The 25,131-nt window shown below is 38.1% G+C and overlaps 2 protein-coding genes across 3 annotated transcripts in view; both read right to left on the bottom strand.

Moving 5' to 3' along the window:
* LOC133650787 (coxsackievirus and adenovirus receptor homolog) overlaps positions 1–10,089 on the bottom strand; it is a 133,030-nt gene extending 122,941 nt beyond the window's left edge. Inside the window, 1 exon segment of the mRNA XM_062048434.1 lies at positions 9,882–10,089. Coding sequence (XP_061904418.1) covers positions 9,882–9,933 — 52 coding nt within the window. The 5' untranslated portion in view covers positions 9,934–10,089.
* Positions 10,090–14,038: 3,949 nt separating this feature from the next.
* Positions 14,039–25,131, bottom strand: part of lg05h21orf91 (linkage group 05 C21orf91 homolog) — a 34,381-nt gene continuing 23,288 nt past the window's right edge. For both annotated transcript variants that reach the window (XM_062048432.1, XM_062048433.1), the window contains exons 3-5: positions 23,658–24,143; positions 20,689–20,751; positions 14,039–17,143 (exon numbers count right to left, since the gene is read on the bottom strand). In XM_062048432.1, coding sequence (XP_061904416.1) covers positions 16,974–17,143; positions 20,689–20,751; positions 23,658–24,143 — 719 coding nt within the window. In that variant the 3' untranslated portion in view covers positions 14,039–16,973. The remainder of the gene's footprint in view (positions 17,144–20,688; positions 20,752–23,657; positions 24,144–25,131) is intronic.

The following is a 25,131-nucleotide window of genomic DNA, read 5'->3' as shown; positions in this document are numbered from 1 at the left end:
AGATGACACTGGTGGCTTTTAAGGAGATAAAGAAAAACATGTTTTTTGCCTTTTTAAAGGAAATACAGTCAGTATGTGTAATTATAAGGCTGCAACAATTAGTCGACATTGTCAACAACAAATTTTGTCGACAATAGTCGTGACATTGTCACTCGTGTTTTTCCGGGAGGAGGTGTTTCCGCGCCACCACTCGCAAAAACATCGCTAGTGATAACATTAAAGTACCAATGATTGTCACACACACACACTAGATGTGGCGAAATTTGTCCTCTGCATTTGTCCCATCCCCTTGGGGAGCAGTGGGCAGCAGCGGCGCCGCGCCCGGGAATCATTTTGGTGATTTAACCCCCAACTCCAACCCTTTGTTGCTGAGTGCCAAGCAGGGAGGTTATGGGTCCCATTTTTATAGTCTTTGGTATATTCTTGTTAACTCCTCCTATTCTTGTCCATTTTGCAAACTGGACCTTCTTTTTACGGCAGGACATCTGTGATACGCAAGCTTTTAAAGCGGAGACATGATGTCGGACGTCTGGAGGGAAGACGTGGTTTCAGCCTCGTAAGAGTGTTAGCTTGTACTTTGCTAGCTAGCTAACAAGTGTGAGACGAAGTCGTGTGAAATAACTAATATTTTCGCCCATTCAGCCAGCTCTACTTTGTCTACATCAAAACTAGTACTTTTTAAAGCAGCATCAATTTGCAATGCCGTAAAGAAAAGGGCACAATAACAAACGCGAACCACACACACACACACACACACAAACACACACACACAAACACACACACACACACACACACACACAGAGAGAGAGAGACGGACAGGCACCAATGCAGAGGCATCATAAGATTAAACATACAATCTATTAAATCATACTTACCAACCCTCCCGTTTTTAGCGGGAGAATCCCGGTATTCAGCGCCTCTCCCGACAACCTCCCGGCAGAGATTTTCTCCCGACAAACTCCCGGTATTCAGCCGGAGCTGGAGGCCACGCCCCCTCCAGCTCAATGCGGACCTGAGACTGAGTGGGGACAGCCTGTTCTCACGTCCGCTTTCCCACAATATAAACAGCTTGCCTGCCCAATGACGTCATAACATCTAGGGCTTTTAGAGAGTAGAGTGGACAACTGCGCACACAACAAGGAGACGAAGCAGAAGAACGAGGAAATTACAGACATGGCGACGCCGTCGACGAGCAAGATGAAGAAATACGCTTGCAAGTTCCAAAACGAATGGAAACAAGAATTTCAGTTCATCCAGGACAGTTCGAAGGGGAAGGTGTATGTTGCCTGTAAATATGTAGAACAGACTTCTCCATTGAACACGGTGGCCGAAATGATATACTCATCATGAACGGAGAAGTTAAACAGGACAATACTGCCATCTAATGGATAGCCACCGCAACACTGAAATTCAAGTATTTATTTTATGTAAATAAAATAAATATACATATATATTTATATATATATATATATATATATATATATATATAGCTAGAATTCACTGAAAGTCAAGTATTTCATACATACATATACATACATACATACATACATACATACATACATACATACATACATACATACATACATACATACATACATACATACATACATACATACATACATACATACATACATACATATATATATATATATATATATATATATATATATATATGAAATACTAGAGTTGTTGAATTCTAGCTGTAAATAACCACGCCCCCAAACACGCCCCCCGCTCCCATACACCCCCCCACACACCTCCCGATATTGGAGGTCTCAAAGTTGGCAAGTATGTATTAAATAGTCAACATTTTAAGAATCAGTCAAAGATACAATTCCACACATTGAGTCTGGTACAGTGCTAAAACTGCCAGATGTTAATCAACAGTCAATATACCAGTGTGCAGCTTTTTAAACATTACAAAAAATTTATTTTTGAGGAAGTTAGATGTTGTGTTTTTTTGTTTGTTTCCATTGCTGCTATTTTAACTGTTTTTTTTCAAATACATAAACAAGGCTAATTTTTTTTAGCACTTTGCCTTTCCTTTATTTTATATGGACATTTTAATGGTCATTTTAGTGTTTGTATAGCTGAATGAGCAGCCCAGTTACAGTATGTAAGCACATGCCTAAAGTAAGTTAGGCTACATTTAGAAATTGATGGAAAAATTAGAGCCATTAAATGTGTACGCTTTATTATCCGACTAGTCGACTAATCGTTAAAATGTTGATGACTAATCGACTATTAAAATAGTCGTTAGTTGCAGCCCTGATATGCATCATAGCAAATAATGTGTTGTCATAGTGACCACACCCCTAGCAATGCCTCCAACTACACCCCCCACTGCAATAGGTATTTTAGCAATCTAGAGGAAACCCTGTATAGGCATTGTGTATTAATATAGCAAGTGTAAAACACTAACATAACATTGTAGAATAACAGCACTACGTAATGGGATCTAATTATGTGCACTCCAGTTATTATTAACACAGCATGAAATAGATTATTACAAATGAATAAATAGGCATGGATGACAGTTTACGACAGTAACAATGGAGGATTGAATCGAATCGTGATTCATTGATTTAGAACCAAAATAATCCAAATCGAATCGATTTGAGAATTTGGCCTAGCCAAAAAATTGATAACTATCCTGAGGAAATACTGCTGTGACACCCAGCGTCCAAATTTGTCCAGACCCAGTACAAATGTGTTTTTGGTCTATAAACCCCGTTTCCATATGAGTTGGGAAATTGTGTTAGATGTAAATATAAACGGAATACAATGATTTGCAAATCCTTTTCAACCCATATTCAATTGAATGCACTACAAAGACAAGATATTTAAAGTTCAAACTCATAAACTTAATTTTTTTTTTGCAAATAATAATTAACTTAGAATTTCATGGCTGCAACACGTGCCTAACTAGTTGGGAAAGGGCATGTTCACCACTGTGTTGCATGGCCTTTCCTTTTAACAACACTCAGTAAACGTTTGGGAACTGAGGAGACACATTTTTTAAGCTTCTCAGTTGGAATTATTTCCCATTCTTGCTTGATGTACAGCTTAAGTTGTTCAAAAGTCCGGGGGTCTCCGTTGTGGTATATTAGGCTTCATAATGCGCCACACATTTTCAATGGGAGACAAGTCTGGACTACAGGCAGGCCAGTCTAGTACCCGCACTCTTTTACTATGAAGCCACGTTGATGTAACACGTGGCTTGGCATTGTCTTGCTGAAATAAGCAGGGGCGTCCATGGTAACGTTGCTTGGATGGCAACATATGTTGCTCCAAAACCTGTATGTACCTTTCAGCAATAATGGCGCCTTCACAGATGAGTAAGTTACCCATGTTAAAGTACCAATGATTGTCACACACACACTAGGTGTGGTGAAATTTGTCCTCTGCATTTGACCCATCCCCTTGCTCACACCCCCTGGGAGGTGAGGGGAGCAGTGGGCAGCAGCAGTGGCCGTGCCCGGGAATCATTTTTGGTGATTTAACCCCCAATTTCAACCCTTGATGCTGAGTGCCAAGCAGGGAGGTAATGGGTCCCATTTTTTTAGTCTTTGGTATGACTCAGTCGTGTCAAGCCAACGGCGTTTCTGGGTGTTGTTGATAAACAGTTTTCGCCTTGCATAGGAGAGTTTTAACTTGCACTTACAGATGTAGCGACCAACTGTAGTTACTGACAGTGGGTTTCTGAAGTGTTCCTGAGCCCATGTGGTGATATCCTTTACACACTGATGTCGCTTGTTGATGCAGTACAGCCTGAGGGATCGAAGGTCACGGGCTTAGCTGCTTACGTGCAGTGATTTCTCCAGATTCTCTGAACCCTTTGATGATATTACGGACCGTAGATGGTGAAATCCCTAAATTCCTTGCAATAGCTGGTTGAGAAAGGTTTTTCTTAAACTGTTCAACAATTTGCTCACACATTTGTTGACAAAGTGGTGACCCTCGCCCCATCCTTGTTTGTGAATGACTGAGCATTTCATGGAATCTACTTTTATACCCAATCATGGCACCCACCTGTTCCCAATTTGCCTGTTCACCTGTGGGATGTTCCAAATAAGTGTTTGATGAGCATTCCTCAACTTTATCAGTATTTATTGTCACCTTTACAAACTTCTTTGTCACGTGTTGCTGGCATCAAATTCTAAAGTTAATGATTATTTGCAAAAAAAAAATTTTTTTTATCAGTTTGAACATCAAATATGTTGTCTTTGTAGCATATTCAACTGACTATGGGTTGAAAATGATTTGCAAATAATTGTATTCTGTTTATATTTACATTTAACAATTTCCCAACTCATATGGAAACGGGGTTTGTATTTCTTTAATTTCACATAAACTGATTCTGGTCCCTGTTGGCGCTGTCTTTATCGTCATGTGCTAACACCTAATGTTAAGAGTCAGTCTTTCCCACAGGTTAATATCCTACTGTGAGCTAGCTTCTTCTGCAGTGGACATGTGTGTTTTGCATACCATGGCTATTTGGTTTTCTGCAATGAGTAACTCTGACAAAAGAAATAGACCAAATACAGATGTTCACTGCTAAGGACGCAGGCAATTATGGAGAGACCTAGGAATTCTGACAAAACAGATTCACAAAAGTGGCCAGTAAAAATGTAATCTACTATGAATCATGGACAATGACATGAATGTGACTAAAATGTTGCCATAGTTAGGAGAGGGAACATTTGTTTGAGGAAATCATTTGTCAGGGACCACTCATGTGTCCCCAAAAAACACTGAAACAACCCCCTCCCAAACTAAACAATGTAGAAACTGCCACTTGATACACATGCTAAATCTGCAAACAAACTAAGAAGCTAATGCTAGCCAGGACAACACATACACCTGCAAAACATTTGTTGTGGACAACACTACCAATTTAAGATCAAAGTACAGACAGGACGGCAGATGTAACTTGAGACACTTTCTTTTTTATTCCTAAACAGCCAGGAGTCGTCTCTGCTCAAAAACATTGCAACCATCATTTGCCCTTTAAGAACAGCAGCACACTTCTAGCCTTCAAAATAACAGTGCAGTACACAACATCCTGTCTGACTGTGCTAACAAAATAAAGGTTTACTTATATGATTAAGCACATTTTACTTAAAGCATGCATTGATACATTTACGTAAAAAGAAAACTATGCTTTGACTTCAAATACTGGTCAAAATTGTACAATGATGTGTTGCATTGATAAATGTAAGGATTTTTACATTTAATGAAGGTACATTTTAATAAATTATATTTGTTACATAAAAACAACCCACTCTAGTGCTGAACTAAGTGTAAAAGAGGGGGAGCGGGATTCTAAAAAATGTAATAAATAAAAAAGTGGAGTTCATAGGACTCTAAATGAGCAGTTTTGAAAAGGTGAGAAAAAGAGTGTTGGCGCTAAGATGCTGGATTATGATGACAACACCAACAGTAGCTAATATACATTTATTCTGAGCAGACTAATATTGATCAAAGTCACACAAGCAATTGCTGAAATGTGAATTAATTAACTTAACTAGTGATTCGGACCGCACACTTATTTAAAAATAATTTGTGGTACCTCAGTATTAAAGTTACAGTATGTTTATTTTTGGCACAATATGTAATTAAAATGGAAAACAAAGTTATTTTACTTTTTTTTTTTTTTTAACTACACCCCATGAGCACAATAAATATCGGACGGATAAATATTAGGCCAAAAAAATTGCTTGTATCCTGAACGCTCCAATGAGAGGAGATCACATGTACTGTGCTATAGGTGGGTTAAGATGAACAAATCAAGCGCTCCTTTTCTCCTACCACAAGAGGTCATGAACCTACCCTGAGTTCTTTGTAAACAAATAAGCCGTCAATCGTGTGGGACTTCTTTACTGTTTCGGAGGAAGGCTTTTATCGTGCTATTTGCGCAAAATGTTATGCAAAAATTTGGAGAAAAGAAAAGAAATACCTTTGACATTCAACACATCAAACCTTATAAGCCCCCTGCAAAACAGTGTTTTGAAAGCCTACTGCTACTAAACAAGCAGCCCCTAAGCCAGCCGCAAAAAGCACTTAAATCTACAGTACATTTTAAAATAATGGATTAAGATAAGTTATATATATTTACCTTGAGAAACAGAACGTTATCTGTATCTGTTTGAAAAGCAAATATTGTACATCTCTTAGTAAGTAATTGTCCAATTATACAACTCTCAAATTGAAATTACAAATCATTTTTAAAAATTGGAAGGTTTAAGTCAGGGGTCTCAAACTCAATTTACCTGGGGGCCCCTGGATGCAGAAACTGGGTGAGGCTGGGTCGCAAGAAAAGATTTCTTTAAAAAAATCTAACATGCACTTTTTAATGAATTCACCTTCTTTGAATGGCTTTCCCGCCCTAGCAACCATCTCACTCACCATGTAGCTAGCTTTGACTGCTGCATCGCTCTTTTCGGTTGCTTTCTTGAAGAAATCTTGTTGCCTCAGTAGACTGGTTTTAAAATGTGCAACCCGGTTCACTCTCTTATCTCCCTGGTATTTTGCATACTCCTCAGCATGTCTAGTTGTATAATGACTTTTCAAATTGTATTCCTTGTGCACAGCAACTTTCTTTGTGCAAATAAGACACGTCGGGGTGCCCCTGTGCTCAACAAAGAAATATTGCATCTCCCACTTTTCCTGGAATTGTCTTTGCTCATCACTAACCTTTCTCTTCACTGCAGGCTTTGAAAAAGACATGTTTGGGGTTGTGGAATATATTTGTATTTAGCCGACGCACGGAGAATAATGTTATTTCCGCAATGTGTGTCGTTCCGCTTTTCCTCCCTACAGCAACACGGCGGTCGGCGGAAAGTACCGGGATCGCGAGCACAAAAAAGTGACGGCTCCCGCAGTGTTATCCAGCGTCATATAAAAATATATGTAGTGTTAATCGTGTGTGGCAATGCAAATTAAACAATAAAAAAAACAAATAACGGTTTGAATTGGTCCAGGTTATCAGGGACTTTATTACTGACGGACAGGTGTCGCGGTGTGACTGCAGCCAGGCATGTAAGAAAACCCTCGTCTTCATGGCAACGTTTCTGTCGCTTTCACTCATTTGCCACTTGTCCACTAACGCAGGGGTATTTTGGACCCAAATAAAAAAAATCGTCTCTGTCTGGAGCCAACGGGAGGGGGATGGGGGCCTCGCCGTGGAGTTTACAGTTACGGAAGCACAATTAGCCCCGAACGGGCTAACATCACGACTAACGTGTTACACGTCCGATTCGCCCAGCGACTCTCTGTCGGAGTATCAGCGCTGGGGTCCAGTGCACCACAGTTTGGTATTGTCGCTCGGTCCTTCGGCGGAGTGCTTCGGAAGCTACCGGACCGCTCGTCTTCCCCGCCCGGACTGTTTACAGCGGCGCCGGGGGCGGGAGAGAGCAGGCGGGCGAGGGAGGGAGGGAGGAAGAGCGCGTGCGGGTCGAGTGGAAAAGCGGCAAAATGTTTCTCTGCTTGCATCATGCAAGTGACGTCAATGCATACTTGCCAACCTTGAGACCTCCGAATTTGGGGTTTGAGGTGTGTGGGGTTGGAGGGAAGCGGGGTTTGGGGGTAGCGGGGGTGTATATTGTAGCCCGGAAGAGTTAGGGCTGCAAAGGATTCTGGGTATTTATTCTGTTGTGTTTATGTTGTGTTACGGTGCGGATGTTCTCCCAAAACGTGTTTGTCATTTTGTTTGGTGTGGGTTCACAGTGTGGCACATATTTGTAACAGTGTTAAAGTTGTTTGTACGACAACCCTCAGTGTGACCTGTATGTCTGTTGATCAAGTATGCCTTGCAGTCACTTACGTGTCTGTAGACGCCTCATACAACATGTGACTGGGCCGGCACGCTGTTTGTATGGAGAAAAAGACGGCGCGACGACAGGTTGTGGAGGACGCTAAAGGCAGTGCCATCACGGCACGCCTTTAATATTGTCTAGAGCCATATACCACACCGTGATTGGTAGATTCCTTCAGCTCCTCACACAACGCTGTCAAGCGCCATTCATTTAAAACTTGCGGGCCGCACTAACATTAAACTTTCATATTAAGGTGGGGGCCGCAAAAGAAGGTCTCTGAGACCCCTGGTTTAAGTGCTTTGAAGTAAACATTGATTACTTAATCAATTAAAGATATTCTTTGCAATAACACATCTAAACTCAATGATGTGGCGGTGTGGCTCAGATGGTAGAGCGGTCAACCAAACACTTGAGGGTTCCTGGTTCGAACCCAGCTTCTGCCATCAAAGTCACTGTTGTTGTGTCCTTGGGCAAGACAATCCGCCCACCTTTCTCCCAGTGCCACCCACACTGCTGTAAATGTAGCTCAAATGTAGGTAATGAGTCTTCAATCTAAAGCGCTTGGAGAAAAAGTGCTATATAAATATAATTCACTTCATAAAACACTTTTTAAGTAATTAACTCATCGTTATTTTTCCTCAAAGACAATACAGACATACCTGTATGTCAAAACCATCCATCATTACCAGTAAATATTTGAAATATAGTTTTTGTTCGTCCCTGGATGACATTTGTTTCATTTGATCAACTTTATGTGTCGCTTGAGTTGAACTGCACAAAGAAACTAGAGCGGAAATGCTCTTATATGACCATTACAGAAGAGTTCACAGATATTGTTTATTCCTGAAGACAAAAATGTCAAAAGAATACTTGGAGTTGGACAGATAGTGTTCTTGTGCGTCCAAGTGGAACATCGCTCAAATGACGAGGCCACGCCGCCATTAGGATGCTAATGAGCCTCAACTAGCGCACACAATGTGAGCCACGAGACAAAAGAAGGGTAAAAAGAAAAAAAAATTCTAGCTCAGCTGTGTTTTACACTTGGTGCACAATCTTTACATGGGCAAATCCTCCAAAAGGCATTTCTTTATAATACGAGGGATATCAATCACAGTATCCCATACCCTAAGTATTTCAACTAAGGGTGACAAAAGCATAACATTAAAAATCAGAAATAATTTTTGTTTAGTTTCAATTTTGGGTTTTTGGTGGGAGGAGTCAAGCGGTAGTTTCAGTGTAAATTCCAGAACACTAAAGAGGCCACACCCATACACTCAGGAGAAAAATATAGGATTTGAACAGACTAAAATTATCTGCAAATGTTTAAAACACCATTTTTAAGCAATGTCCGGGAATTAACACCAATAGACTTGAAAGTAGAGATTGACTTGAACGTGTACGTATTGAATTAGAAATATCTAAAGTAAACTCATCACACAAAATAAAATAAATTAGTTTAAGAAGGGGAAAAAAACAATAATTTCAGGTTTAGATGTTATCATGTTAAATACAAGCAGCAACACAAACAGTGTATGATTTTATTATGTTTGCTGGGATTTCGGACTCAGTAGCCACAGGTTTAAAAGCACACTATGATAGGAATATCATCATCATACTTCTATTTTACTAAACGTACGTTGAATTACAACTAAATATAAATATACTATTGTAAAATTGAAAAACATAAGCCATGTAAACTTTTTTCACTATTAGTCGGTGTTGTATTTTTTGGTCAGACAGTATTTGTGGGTGTGCTAAATGATGAATTAAAACAAATAACTGACCTTGAATGAGATTTAATGTGCAGTTAACATGCGTGTTTGTTTTACGATACCTTTGTAGCATTAATAAAGAGTTATGAGGCCTTAGTTATTAGGGGTTGTCTCTTTCAAATGTGTGTTCCTTAGCCTTCTGAACAAGTTGTAAGTCGACCTTGGAAGTTACGGGTATTTTTAAAGTAAAAAAGGAGCAGGTTCGCGCAGTAATGGCGAGGATGACCACTCGGTGAGGAGAAACCCAGAGGAAGGAAGGACAGAAAGTAGCCATAAATGCGGGGAAACTTACCCCCTAAAAGAGTGAAGAGCACACAGCCGAGCCAAGCGTTCGACGCCTCCATGCCCGGGTCAGTTTAATCGAAGTCCAATGAGCGAAACTTGCTGTAAAAACTTGTGGCGTGGGAGCAGCGAGCAGCGGTCACACACCAGCATCAGACTGCAAGGAAACTCCTCCTGCCTGCTCTGCAGGTGCACTCAGGGCTGCGGGATGTCACGTGACCTGGGCCCGACTTCAACTCGATACGGCAGCGACATTTAGCGGTAGGGTGAAGAACTGCAACTGCAGTCTACGATACCAGCGTATAAATAAGTGACTCGACAGCAGTTATCTTCTGTAGTGCTCTCTCAAGTGGACACATTTTTTATATGCTATCGAGAACATGATCCTATATATTTATGTATTTACTTATGGTTTATGGTTTGAGTTTGTTTCGAACGTGCGTACAATTACATGATACATCACAATGTATCTGCATGTCACGTCAAACAAGTTGTTGACTAGCGCTCAAGACAAAGAGCGTATTCTACTTTATACTGTTTACTCTCATTATTTTATTTGTATTCACCGAACACCCAAGAGCTGTCTATACTTTTTTATATTTCCTGGTCAGCATGTATGGAGTTAATTTGGGGTTAAACGCTTTTTTACGTGAAAACGATAACTTTATGTTTTATTATTAAGTATTTTTTATTATGATTTATTAAATAATACACACACACGCAAATATATATATATATATACGTATATATATATATATATATTTATAAACATATATATATATATATATATATATATATATATATATATATATATATATATATATATATATATATATATATATATATATATATATATATATATATATATATATATATATATATATATATATATATTTAAAACATTTAATTAAAAAAAAGTGGAGTTCATAGGACTCTAAATGAGCAGTTTTGAAAGGTGAGAAAAAGAGTGTTGGCGCTAAAATGCTGGATGAAGATGACAACACCAACAGTAGCTAAAATACATTTATTCTGAGCAGACTAATATTGATCAAAGTCACACAAGCAATTGCTGAAAATGTGAATTAATTAACTTAACTAATGATTCGCACCGCGCACTTTTTTAAGAATAATTTGTGGTACCTCAGTATTAAAGTTAAAGTATGTTTATTTTTGGCACAATGTGTAATTAAAATGGAAAACAAAGTTATTTTACTTTTTTTTTTTTTTTAACTACACCCTATGAGCACAACAATGGGACGGTTAAATATTAGGCCAAAAAAATTGCTTGTATCCTGACTTTTTTTCAACGCTCCAATGGGCTGCAACTAACGATTAATTTGATAATCGATTAATCTGTCGATTATTATTTCGATTAATCGATTAATAATCGGATAAAAGAGACCAACTACATTTCTATCCTTTCCAGTATTTTATTGGGGAAAAAAACAGCATACTGGCACCATACTTATTTTAAATATTGTTTCTCAGCTGTTTGTAAATGTTGCAGTTTATAAATAACCGTTTATTAAAAAAAATTTTTTTAAAAAGCCTCTGCGCATGGGCATAGCATAGATCCAACGAATCGATGACTAAATTAATCGGCAACTATTTTTATAATCGATTTGAATCGATTAGTTGTTGCAGCCCTAATATATATATATATATATTTTTATATACTGTATGTATGTATATATAAATGTATATGTATGCATATTAATATATATATATATATATATATATATATATATATATATATATATATATATATATATATATATATATATATATATATATATATATATATATATATATATATATAGGACTGTCTCAGAAAATTTTAATATTGTGATAAAGTTCTTTATTTTCTGTAATGCAATTAAAACAACAAAAATATCATACATTCTGGATTAATTACACATCAACTGAAATATTGCAAGCCTTTTATTATTTTAATATTGCTGATTATGGCATACAGCTTAAGAAAACTCAAAAATTGTATCTAAAAAAATTAGAATATTTCCTCAGACCAAGTAAAAAAAAAAGATTTATAACAGCAAAACAAAATCAAACATTTGAAAATGTCAATTAATGCACTTAGTACTTGGTTGGGAATCCTTCTGCACGGATTACTGCATCAATGCGGCGTGGCATGGAGGCAATCAGCCTGTGGCATTGCTGAGATGTTATGGATGCCCAGGATGCTTCAATAGTGGCCTTTAGCTCATTTGCATTATTTTGTCTGGTGTCTTTCAGCTTCTTCTTCACAATACCCCACAATTCTCTATGGGGTTCAGGTCAGGGGAGTTGGCAGGCCAATCAAGGACAGTAATGCCATGGTCAGTACACCAGTTACTGGTGGTTTTGGCACTGTGGGTAGGTGCCAGATCATGCTGGAAAATGAAATCATCATCTCCATAGAGCTTTTCAGCAGATGGAAGCATGTATTTTTTGAGGTCCTATTATGAAATGTCATTATTTTATGATTTATTACTTATTTCTCAATGTAATTATTTCAAGATTTATGTCATTATTCAATGAACATGTGTGGCAGCTACATTCATTTATTAAAAATAAAATCAGTACCAAATTAAATATTGAAATAAATAAAGGATTTTAATAATTACTTTTGCTTTTCACATTAAATAAATTATATTTTATAATACATTTTATGTATTTAATTTCAATACTAATAAATGCCACATTTAAGTGATTACTCGAAGATTTTTTATTTTTTTAAATTGTGTATTTTGTCCCATTTGACTCTTTATAGTTTCACTTTCACCTCTCTTTTATCTCCAAGTTGTTCTGTGTTGGCCCTACGATGAGATGGCGACTTGTCCAGGGAATACCCCGCCTTCCGCCCGAATGGAGCTGGGATAGGCTACAGCAAACCCGCGACAAGCGGTAGAAAAAACGGATGGATGGATGGATGGTGGAGACAGCACAGCCTTTGCAGTGCAATGATAGTACCACCAGAGGGCACTCCACATTATTTTATGTTATAGTTATGGAGATATGGCAAAACACTAATGAAAATCACACTACAATATGACCTCAGGAGAAGAAGTATTTCAACGCAACAACAACAACAACAAAAAAGATTTAACATAATTGTGCTTTTGTAAGTAATACATAACAGGATAGTTGCAGTAACTATAGGTGCTGGAAAAAATCAATTCACATCCAAAACGTGATTCTTCAATTGTTAATCAATCAAAGTAACCCGACTCTCGCCTCCTTGTAGCTCAGCGAACTACAAGGATCTAGCGAGAGTCAGGTTACAATCTAAGCGCGTTCCATACTAAAAATAAATGCAACACAAAGTGCTTTACAGACTTATACTTACTCCCCCATCATCGCACGCACACACACAATGAATCGATTTTTTTTAAATACGTTTTTTTTAACTGTAAAACATGTCAATAGAGTTTACGGTAAAATACAGGCAGGTCAATTGCCAGAATTTTATTGTAAATATAAAAGTGCTATATCCATATACAGAAATGGAGTGTTAAAAAAAAGCCGTAGATTTTAATGTAAAAAAAAGTAGCAAGTCACGTGCCAAAATTATACTGTAAAATTAAAAGTGGTACCGTTTATCAATTTGCAGTAATTTGGTGTATAAAAACAAACAAAAAAAACTGTATTTCATGGTAAAACGCTGCCATTTTTACCGTAAAATCAACAGATTATTTTTCTCATACACAACGTAAACCATCTCCAAACTTAACCCTACGCGTATACATCAGCAGCCAAAAGGAGCTTTTGTAACCTGTTTTGAAAAGGTTTTACTATAATTCATACACAAAGTAATATATTGCGAGAATCGATTCTGAATCGAGAAACCATTCTGAATCGAGAGAATCACTTCTGAATCAAGAGAATCGAATCAAGATCCGATTCTGAATTAAGTGAATAGAGAGAATAGATTCCGAATCAATAACATTTTGAATCAATTCTCAATCGAGAAAACCAAATTTGAATCGGTTTTGACTTGAGATTGTAATCTAAATCAATTCTGATTCAAAAACTGAATCTGCATCTATTCTGAATCGAGAAAATCAAATCTGAAGCGATTCTGACTTGAGAATCAAATCTGAATCAAGAATCCATTCTGACTCTAACATTTTTTATCAGAATCAATTCTGAATCAAGAATAGTCTCATCCACCAAAAGAATCGGAATCAAATTTCTATAAGATTCACATCCCTCATAATTAAGCAAAATCAATAGTGAAAACTACATTTTTCCTTTAGTAATTTAATAAACAAAAAAAACTTACCAGCTTGATGGGGACCAACAACTTGAAAGTAAATAAAACGATTGTTGTTGAAAACATGTGGACTTTATTGAAAAATATTTCTATAAGTAAAAAGCACAAGTCACACAAGCTTGCACAAAATAAATAGAAAGTAAAAGAACATCCTCGTTCAAATGAAAAATTGAGTATAAAAAAAGGCAAAACATTTCTTGCATCTTCAGTAGCTGATGTCTGCTGAACAAAAAGCAGAGATGGGCGGCCAGGTTTCTACAATATACATAACTACATGTCCTTGTTGCATTAAAAACACAGAAAATACATATTTTAAATAAAGCCTAACCCCAGAAAAGGTCAAATGAATCCAACATCTTACAAAGAGAATAAAAACAAACACGTTTATGACCAAAGCTGGTATTTGTGCAGCCAAAGGGCGTTCTCTGAGAAACATGTTTTTTTTTGATGAGGCTCCAACATGATAACCTTTGCTTGCATAGTTCTTGTTTAACAACTATTTATATTTCACTCACATGTCCAGAATATGAAAGAAAAATGACTAATAAACAACGCTTTGGTGAAAGACTTCTTAGTTATGAATATTGTTTGATGATATACATATAATATTCCTTGTTTGTTGGTTTTTGTGAGTATTTATAAATGAATGGTGTGTTTATATTTGTGCTCTTTTCAGCATGGAAATGTACTTTTCTTGTTGCAATATTTATGTTTTTTGTTTTTTTTTAAATAATTTTAAAATGAATATGAACCATTCCATCCAATCAGATCTGTGTGTGACCTCAGGGAATAAACAAAATGCATAAATACACAATAAAACACGCTTAAAATACAATGTTTACTAAGCAAAGTGTCGTGTACATTGATTTTATTGCATATTTAATAAATACAATTTAAAAGATTCATTTAAACTACCTTGAACACTGGAAAAATAACACATATTGTTTGTCTATGCTTCCAAAAATTTGATTTTACTATGAATTATAATAATTTAAATCCTTTATAAATGTTTTTACATGTTACTGTTAAACTTTAACCCAATTATATTTGAACTGAATTTTCTAAAAAAAAATAAAATAAAATAAAGTTTAAATATACGCGTTTTGGGCGATTCTGAGTTCTCACTCAGTCCTGTTACCCCCTCTGAAAATGATGGTGTATTCCACAGGTCGCACATTGTGTCATTCAAACTCTCTACAGGCCACGAACAACAAAAGTAAGTTCACTCATTAAAGTTTATATATATTCCATCATATGTGTTTAGTGTCAATATGCTAGGGCAGCACGGTGGCAGAGGGGTTAGTGCGTCTGCCTCACAATACGAAGGTCCTGAGTAGTTCGGGATCTTTCTGTGTGGAGTTTGCATGTTCTCCCCGTAACTGCGTGGGTTCCCTCCGGGTACTCCGGCTTCCTCCCACCTCCAAAGACATGCACCTGGGGATAGGTTGATTGGCAACACTAAATTGGCCCTAGTGTGTGAATGTGAGTGTGAATGTTGTCTGTCTATCTGTGTTGGCCCTGCGATGAGGTGGCGACTTGTCCAGGGTGTACCCCGCCTTCCGCCCGATTGTAGCTGAGATAGGCTCCAGCGCCCCCCGCGACCCCGAAGGGAATAAGCGGTAGAAAATGGATGGATGGATGCTAGGGACGGTGTGGCGAAGTTTTGGTAGAGTGGCCGTGCCAGCAATCGGAGGGTTGCTGGTTACTGGGGTTCAATCCCCACCTTCTACCATCCTAGTCACATCCGTTGTGTCCTTGGGCAAGACACTTCACCCTTGCTCCTGATGGGTGCTGGTTAGCGCCTTGCATGGCAGCTCCCACCATCAGTGTGTGAATATGTGTGTGAATGGGTGAATGTGGAAATACTGTCAAAGCGCTTTGAGTACCTTGAAGGTAGAAAAGCGCTATACAAGTATAACCCATTTACCATTTATTAACAAAAATGTCATGTGGCCATATTTCACGTATTTGATCATTCCATGCAAAAAACTCACTCCTGTAACTCAAATGAGTCATCTTTGCTTAGAAACCTTGTACAAAAATAAAATGGCCTAAATAGAACCAATACACATTTTCAATACAGTCGTCACTAATTCCATAGCTTCACTTTTATCACATTTTTCCAAAATATATTAGTAAAATTGTTGTTTCGCTTTTACACTTGCCTTACGACATTGCGTAAGAAACGTGATTATATGGCTGTTATTTCATTTCATTTCTAATAATGTTAAACATATTTAAAAAGGTCATAAACAGATGTTTATACTCTAAATATGGAAAAACTAAATTTATAAAAGAAAACTCCTACTTTATAGACATTCAATTATTGCAACAGGGTCTGGAACTAGTTAATGGTGATAAGCGAGGGACGTCTGTAGTTTAATATGTGTATTATTATAAAATTTTGAGTTGAAAAAGGGCTAATTGCAGTTTAGGGGACCCAGAGGGACAAGCGGGAGAAAATGGATGGATGGATGATTGGGTGGAATAGCTCATAATTTGCAGAATGTGTGGCAATTTTGTAAATGTCATCATCAGAGAGCAGCAGTAGTACTCCGACTGCCATTGTGGAGTTTCGAGAAAATAAGCAGTTTGTGTAACCGACAACCATTAAAACACTTTCGGTGTAACGATCAGAAACAAAAAAACTGAACCACAAAAAAAGATATGATCAAACAACACATTTTAAAGTCCAGAGGTGATCAATCCTCAGCACCGATAGTACTGTGATCTCATAGGACGCGAGAGTGGCGTTGTTAGCGTGAGCAGCTTATTAGCCAGTTTGACTCCAGTGTGACAGCAGCAGACATGTAAAAAAAAAAAAAAGTGTCACTCTACACTCGCGCTGCTGGCCTTCACCCTGCCAGCCCTGCTGATGTGCAGCCAGGGCAGTTTGGCACAGTTCTCGAACAGCTGCTCAATGGCTACGTTACGCATGTGCAGCTCGGACGCCAGCGAGTCTTTCTCCTGCACGGCCGCAGTCAGCTCCTCGAAGACTTCTGGGGGGGGGGACAAAATTGTACGGTTCTGAGCTCCGATCAATCCCTTATTAGCCGGCAATCATTTTGGGAACATGTCTGGAAATAACTCTCCGATCATGCAAGTACAGCAGACTAAATGATCTTGGAGAAGTTGTGAGGACGTGCGGACAGGGGACGTCATTAAGAGTAAGAAAACATGTAACTCACATGTTATGAACAGAGTTTGATGCTGCCGATACCAATCATCCATGAGTGACATCGACCAATACAGATCACCTGTTCTGACTGTAAATTCTTCCATTTATTTATGATGAGCCATGTAATTGACAGATCAACAATATCAACACAATATTTAAAGTAGTTTTCCCTTTTATGACATCCAATTGTTTGATCAAAACCAAGACAATAAATAGTACAAAATAATCAAAAGTAAAAACTACTATGTACTATTTTAAATCCTTTGGTTTTTGCCCTCAATATTTTCCTGTGTCCAAGGAATTATTACGAGTTTGTAAACATTAACAGAAAATGGCAAAAAAAATATTTTGAGAAAATAAAAATATCTACCTAGTCCAGTGGTTCTTAACCTGGGTTCGATCGAACCCTAGGGGTTCGGTGAGTCGGCCTCAGGAGTTCGGCGGAGCCTCCGCTGCGGAGGTCAAGACACGCCCGACTCATCGTGTAAATAAAAACTTCTCCCTGTCGGCGTATTATGGATCCCCCCAAACAATGTTCCCTTTAATTTTCCATATGTGTGAGCAAACGCAAAAACTCCTTGAGCATTCAGTGGAGCACATGTGAGCGACGTCAGACCTGCAGCACACCTGTCCCAAACCTGACTAAATAACAAGTTCAATGTTTTATTATTGTAATCAAATGACAGCTGTCATTTCCATGAGATTATTTTCTAATGTAAGTGTTTTGGCCCACTTACAATGACTATAACATATTGTTTTTCATGAGCTGTGTACTAGTATTATATGTCTGGGTGGGGGGGTCCTACTTTGGAAATAATGTGTACCCCTTTCAGATATTGCATTTAGTTTCCATTAAAACATTCACATGTTGCACAATGAGATGTAAACATGGGATCATGTGTACATTCCTGTAACTTTCTGTTTGTAAAATATACCTTTATTAGTATTTCTTTAATATAATAACATCATTTTATGATTACGGTTCGGGTTCGGTGAATGCGCATATGAAACTGGTGGGGTTCTGTACCTCCAACAAGGTTAAGAACCACTGACCTAGTCACTCTAGTATTGATCATATACTGATACCACCATTGGTATCAACACCATCAATTTATGGATAGATCCGCCCTCCTCTTACGTGTCGTGTACTGACCGTGACATTTATTGTTGTATTATCCTCTTTCTAACTAGTATTAATCCACTTATTAATTTTCTGTTAATATCTGCTTCCTTTCCGTTATAATGTGTTTCCATCTACACTTCTTAAACTTTATTAAGCACTTATTTCTTCTGTTGTTTCAAGCTGGCTTTTTCTAGATATTAGTATGACTGATCCTGGATTGCTCTCGGTGTGTAATATGTTTAGCATTGTCCCCCAGTGATAATGGTACTTGAAATACCAAGAAATGGAGGTGATTATTATTATTAGTTTGGAGGACCGGCTCCACACTGTGTATGGGGACACATAATTAGCTGCTAGCTACTTGTCATCCGGGGACGAAAAATAGACAAAGTGTAAGCCAGCGGTTTGTTATCAACCTTGAAAGGTATTAATCGGCAATGGCAATCAAATACTTTTTCACGAAAATCGTCCGATACCCGTCGGTGGCCGATTGATCGGCACATCCCTAATATAAATATTTGTACATTGAACTGTGTTCCAAATGCATTTCCTGTATGATTACAATCATTTAAAAGTGTTAAGTAAACATGGCTGACTTTGCACATTTCCTGATCAAATACAGGGCAGAAACCTGACATAACCGACCCCATTGATTGAGCAATATTAAAAATAAAACAAGTTGGATGGTTTATGTCGAGTTCTGTTTGTCAGCAATAAAATATTTCCAGAAACATTTATTATAGATCATGGCTTTCCACATGGCATGTGTAATGTCTTCACCATAAGTGTGACATTATTATTCTTGATACAGTCATGGTCAAAAGTTTACATACACTTGTAAAGAACATAATGTCATGGCTGTCTTGAGTTTCCAATAATTTCTACAACTCTTTTGTTTTTTTGTGATAGAGTGTTTGGAGCCCTTACTTGTTGATCTCAAAAAACATTCATGAAGTTTGGTTCTTTTATGAATTTATTATGGGCCTACTGAAAATGTGACCAAATTTGCTGGGTCAAAAGTATACTGTACATACAGCAATGTTAATATTTGGTTACATGTCTCTTGGCAAGTTTCACTGCAATAAGTCGCTTTTGGTAGCCATCCACAAGCTTCTGGCAAGCTTCTGGTTGAGTTTTTGACCACTCCTCTTGACAAAATTGGAGCAGTTCAGCTAAATTTGTTGGTTTTCTGACATGGGCTTGTTTCTTCAGCATTGTCCACATGTTTAAGTCAGGACTTTGGGAAGGCCATTCTAAAACCTTAATTCTAGCCTGATTTAGTCATTTTTTTACCACTTTTTTGTTTCATCTGACCACAGAACTTTGCTCCAGAAGGTCTAATCTTTGTCCATGTGATGTCAGAGGAAACAAAAATTGAGCTGTTTGGCCACAATACCCAGCAATATGTTTAGGGGAGAAAAGGTGAGGCCTTTAATCCCAGGAACACCAGACCTACTGTCAAGCATGGTGGTGGTAGTATTATGCTCTGCACCTGCTTAGCTGCCAATAGAACTGGTGCTTTACAGAGAGTAAACGGGACAAGGAAAAAGGAGGATTACCTCTAAATTCTTCAGGACAACCTAAAATCATCAGCCCGGAGGTTGGGTCTTGGGCGCAGTTGGGTGTTCCAACAGGACAATGACCCCAAACACACGTCAAAAGTGGTAAAGGAATGGCTAAATCAGGCTAGAATTAAGGTTTTAGAATGGCCTTCCCAAAGTACTGACTTAAACCCCATTGAGAACATGCGGACAATGCTGAAGAAACAAATACATGTCGGAAAACAAAAATTCAAGTACCACCATGATGACTAACATTAAAATACAGTAGCGTAGTAGGCCTAAGTATTCATTAAAAACAAGGAAGAGGTTTTATTTAACAAGTATATTTAATATTTTTGCCCACTGTAACACTACACAGTTTGAACATGAACACTATGTTTGAATATAGGAAATTAAAACACTGTACATTAATTAAGTGATTATTTGCCGTACCACTGGATGGAGCCCGCGTACATATACCACAGTTTGAGAATCACTGTCCTATAGTAATATCAGATTTGGACACCCCTAATTTTACCTTCATCCTTAGTTACATGTTTACTGTATTGTGTAACTATGACCATGAAGTGCAATGATTCTCAAACTGTGGTACGTGTAACACAAGAAGAAGCTGCATTTCTGATTTTTTTCAGCATGCTAAACTGAGTACATTTCTTCAGAACATGAAAAAAATGGACTTACTTTGAATCTGCATGAGAAGCTGTGTGTTCAACTGATGAAGCTCATCCACACTCATTTTAGTCACTGAAAAAAACAAGGTTGAATAATCTTGTTTAACATTCATAACATCAGAACATGTCAGAGTATTCAACAGTTAATGCAAATGTTGCTATCTGCTAGACTATAAGTACCGTAGTTCAAAAAGTCTACAAGTGGAAGTGGCTTGTCACGAGCTGGCAGACGTGTGGCATCCAATAAATTTGATTACAGCATAACTTTCGTCCTACTTACTTCCATTTCTAATCTATAGTGCTAAACCTTCTGGGTAATGACGTGAATAAACATTTAGCAACACACAGGCACCTACACTTCTTAGTTTACATGTATTTATGAATTAATTTAACATTTATTCATCCAGGGTAAGACAATTAAGAACATGTTTTAATTTGCAATGCGACCTAACAAAGAGGCAGCATTTACATATTAAAGATGTTGAAGAGTGATAGTAATCTCTCATCATATGGAATCCTTTTCCTTCCAGACTCAACACACAACTTCCGGACTGCCTATTCACTTAAATTTTTGCTATCTATTGTTTTTCTTGTTTCTGTTTTTATTGATCCCTATGTTTGTACAGTGTTCTTGAGTGCCTAGAAAGGCGCCTTACAGATAAAAATGATTATTATGGTCTCTCATTTGTCGACAAAAATGACTCTCAACAACAGTTCACAAATGCTCCTAACGTGCGGGGGTGAATGTGTTGGAACATAAATGAATGTTTGAGATGGACAAAAGAGGTTAACAGCTAATTATGTGTCTCCATACACAGTATGAAGTCTCTCCCTTAAGTTAATAATAATCACATCAGTTAAGGCAAATAAACTTCTTAGTATTATTATCAAGTATGATGCATGCTAACCACAAAACTTTTTTTTTTAAATAAGAAAATAAATAAGTGCCTTGTATATTTTAAGAAATGTAGACGAAAGCATGTTACAGCAGAAACTAAGCAGATCAAGTTAGGTTTCTGCCCTGTATTTGATCTAGAAATTTGTAAGGTCATCTATTTTTACTTAACAAATGAGTGTAATCATACAGGAAATACATTTGCAACACAGTTTAATGTACAAAAACTAATACTAATAATGTGTCAATTAATCGGCCACTGATCTGTATCACAATTTTCGCGAAAAAGTATGTGATCACCATTGATGATTAATGCCTTTTAAGGTTGATAAGAAACCCCGATTTCCTCTGGCTGACACTATCTATTTTTAGTCCCCGGCTGACGAGCGGCTAGCAGCTAATTGTGTGTCTCCTTACCCGGTGTGGAAACGCTCCTCTAAGTTCATAATAATCGCCTTCATTTATTAGTATCTTAAGGGGAGACGATGCTAAACATGTTACACACCGAGAGCAATCGAGGAGCAGGCATACTAGAATTTAAGCTAAGGTAGCTTGAAAAAACAGAATAAATACGTTTAAAAAGCGTAGATGGAAGCATGTTACGGCGGAAAGTAAGCAGATCTTAACAGGAAATCAACAAACAGATTATATAAGTTATAGAGAGGATAATATAGCAACCACTGTTGGTGTATCGGCATTGTCACATAAGAGAACGGCGGATCAATCCATAATTTGGTGGTGTTGATACAAAAGGTAGGATCAGTATACAGTCGTCCCTTGCCACATTGCGCTTCAAATATTGCGGCTTCACCAAATTGTGTATTTACATTTTTTTTTTAAGTATATTTTACAATTTGCCCTTAAATTTCAATCACAACAATTGCTAATTGAACTGAAAATATCAATACTACAGTAGTTTTGGCCACTAGTTGAAACCAACCCAATCAGAGTGCACTGTTTAGGATTGTGGTGTGTTAAGGAGTATAAAGGTGACTAAATGGTGTTGTAATTATAATCCCCTCAGCGATCAAGGCAGAAAGGAAAGGAAATGCCAACACAACCATGAAAAACACTCAGTGTAAACAAAATTCAAAATTCAAAAATCACAATAAACACTTAACAATAACCTCTAAAATTAAGGTGCAAAAATAAGGAATATGTAAGAAATTCTAAATCAAGTGTTACATAATAGTGCTAAGTGTTAAAATGTAAACAGAGAAACCTGAGAAGAACAATATTTTGCAGGTTTGCGTGGTCTGTGTAACATTTAATTTAGTCTGTTAGTCTTATTTAAGTATGTAAATTAATTAATGTTATGCAGTAATTTTTATTTAAATATTATATGAAAAAATAAATAAAAACTGCCATACTGTCGAGGTGACTTTTCCTGTTTTATTGACAATTTCTTATCCTTCTGCAGCTCTTATTTTTAATGTATCTTCTCACTCCATGCAGAGAATCAGCAGCAAGACAGCGAGACGGTGCAACCAAACTGATAGTTGATACTGTTACTAATTGTATGTAATACATTTGTCCGATCCTACTCATTGATGATCGCTAGCATCGGCAGCATAAAACTGATGGGAACATCCCCAGATTTCACTTGACATCTAATAAGGCTGCATGTGATCCCTGAACTAAAACTAGATGTAGTCTCTCACACGGATGTTAAAGTTAAGTTAAGTTAAAGTACCAATGATTGTCACACACACACTAGGTGTGGTGAAATTTGTCCTCTGCATTTGACCCATCCCCTTGATCACCCCCTGGGAGGTGAGGAGAGCAGTGGGCAGCAGCATAGCCGCGCCCGGGAATCATTTTTGGTGATTTAACCCCCAATTCCAACCCTTGATGCTGAGTGCCAAGCAGGGAGGTAATGGGTCCCATTTTTTATAGTCTTTGGTATAACCCGGCTGGGGTTTGAACTCACAACCTACCGATCTCAGGGCGGACACTCTAACCACTAGGCCATTGAGTAGATGTGTACATTTACAGCCTGAAATGAAAGTGAAACTTCACGCAGTGAGTATTCTGGCATACTGGCCGCATACTGGCCGCATCCTGGCCAATAGAAATATGCTCACATTCTTCTCTGCTGTAGTTCTGTTGTCTGCAATGCCCTTCAACTGTTGCTTGATTCCGGATCTGTAGAGTTTTCCAAAGCTCCCCATGCGAGTTCTGCAGAACCCTCAGCTCCTGGGCCGTGTGGCACTCCAACATCCCCATGGTGTAATCGGGCAGTCGCGTTGCTTCGCTCGGCTTCCGGCAGGGGGTGTAGCGGGGTACCAGGGCTTCTGTCTGAGGCAGAAGCTGACAGTCGCTCTTCTGGCTGTAACGAACGAGCCTGCTTCCACGTCTGCTGAAGCCGTTTGTGGTGACATTGTCTTTGTTCTGGGCGTACTGGATGATACGGTTGAGTTTTTGGCTGAGGGCCAGCTTCATGCCCTCGTAGGCACTTCGGGAGACCTTGGAATGTGACAACTTCTGGTTGGCGATCAGGTGGCTCTTCTCGAAGCAGTTTCGGTGACCGCGCAGAGACTTTGAATGCACCAGGGTTGTAGCGGAAACACCTGCAATCACACAACAACACACTTACAAAAAAGTTATCAGACAACACCGACAGCCGGTGTAGACATTCAGGGCCTCACCAGAAAGTAAAGTAGTCTGTCAATCCAGGATTTCGCACAAATTCACTAATCACCGCAAATTGCGCGTGGCCTTGCAACTTTGTCAAATCCCTGCATTTTCCCTGCACATTTTGTCCCAACACAACTGTCGAAACAATCAAATGTCTTCCTGGATCGCCCAACGTCCTAATTTCCTTATTTACATTGACAGAGATTCCTTCATTCACTCATTTTTTACTCATCATTCACTCATTTCAGGTCGTTACGGTATGAATGATTGTATATAACCTGTTATGTGTGCACTATTGTCCAGTGACACACTCACAAACCCGGCCTTCGAAAAAAGACTTTGATAACCGAAAACAGCGCTGCCGAAACTACGGAGTAGAGTATCTAAACATGAGTACAGTCTATAATTACACCAGAAAAAGATGTTAGATTTGTTGCTAGTCGTTTCTAATAAAAAAAGTAATTAAAAGTCTGTAGACACTTGAAAAATTCTCAATAAAGTACACAGTACAATAAGCAGCAACAATTGAAAATGTGCCAAAACTATATAAAAATATACGTTAAAACTAGGGCTGTCAAAGTTGTAATAACAGCACACATTTTTTTATTGGCCGATTAACTCCTCTAATTCCTTTTTGACAATTGGGCTTTGCTGTAGCGGGGGGAACTTGGCTGCAGTTCACTTGCTACTGATAAGCCACAAGCGAGCAGAAATGGACAAAAGAAAGTCTACCTTATGGAAATATCAGGTCCAAAGCCATGGCAAGTTGTTCTCCCGACAAGAAAAGACTATTTTTCGCCGTGAGTAGAGACAACATCCCTGCAGCAAACGCCTGCAGCAAACGCCTGCTGCGCGCATCGAAAGAGGTGGGTGGTGCTTTACTTTCGTGTTCAGATTACAGTTAAAGTGCAGTGATAACAT

The sequence above is a fragment of the Entelurus aequoreus genome, linkage group LG05 (assembly GCF_033978785.1).
Source record: "Entelurus aequoreus isolate RoL-2023_Sb linkage group LG05, RoL_Eaeq_v1.1, whole genome shotgun sequence".
Lineage (NCBI taxonomy): Eukaryota > Metazoa > Chordata > Actinopteri > Syngnathiformes > Syngnathidae > Entelurus > Entelurus aequoreus.
Note: the sequence above shows the minus strand (reverse complement) of the source record. Positions and strands in the feature narration are given on the sequence as shown.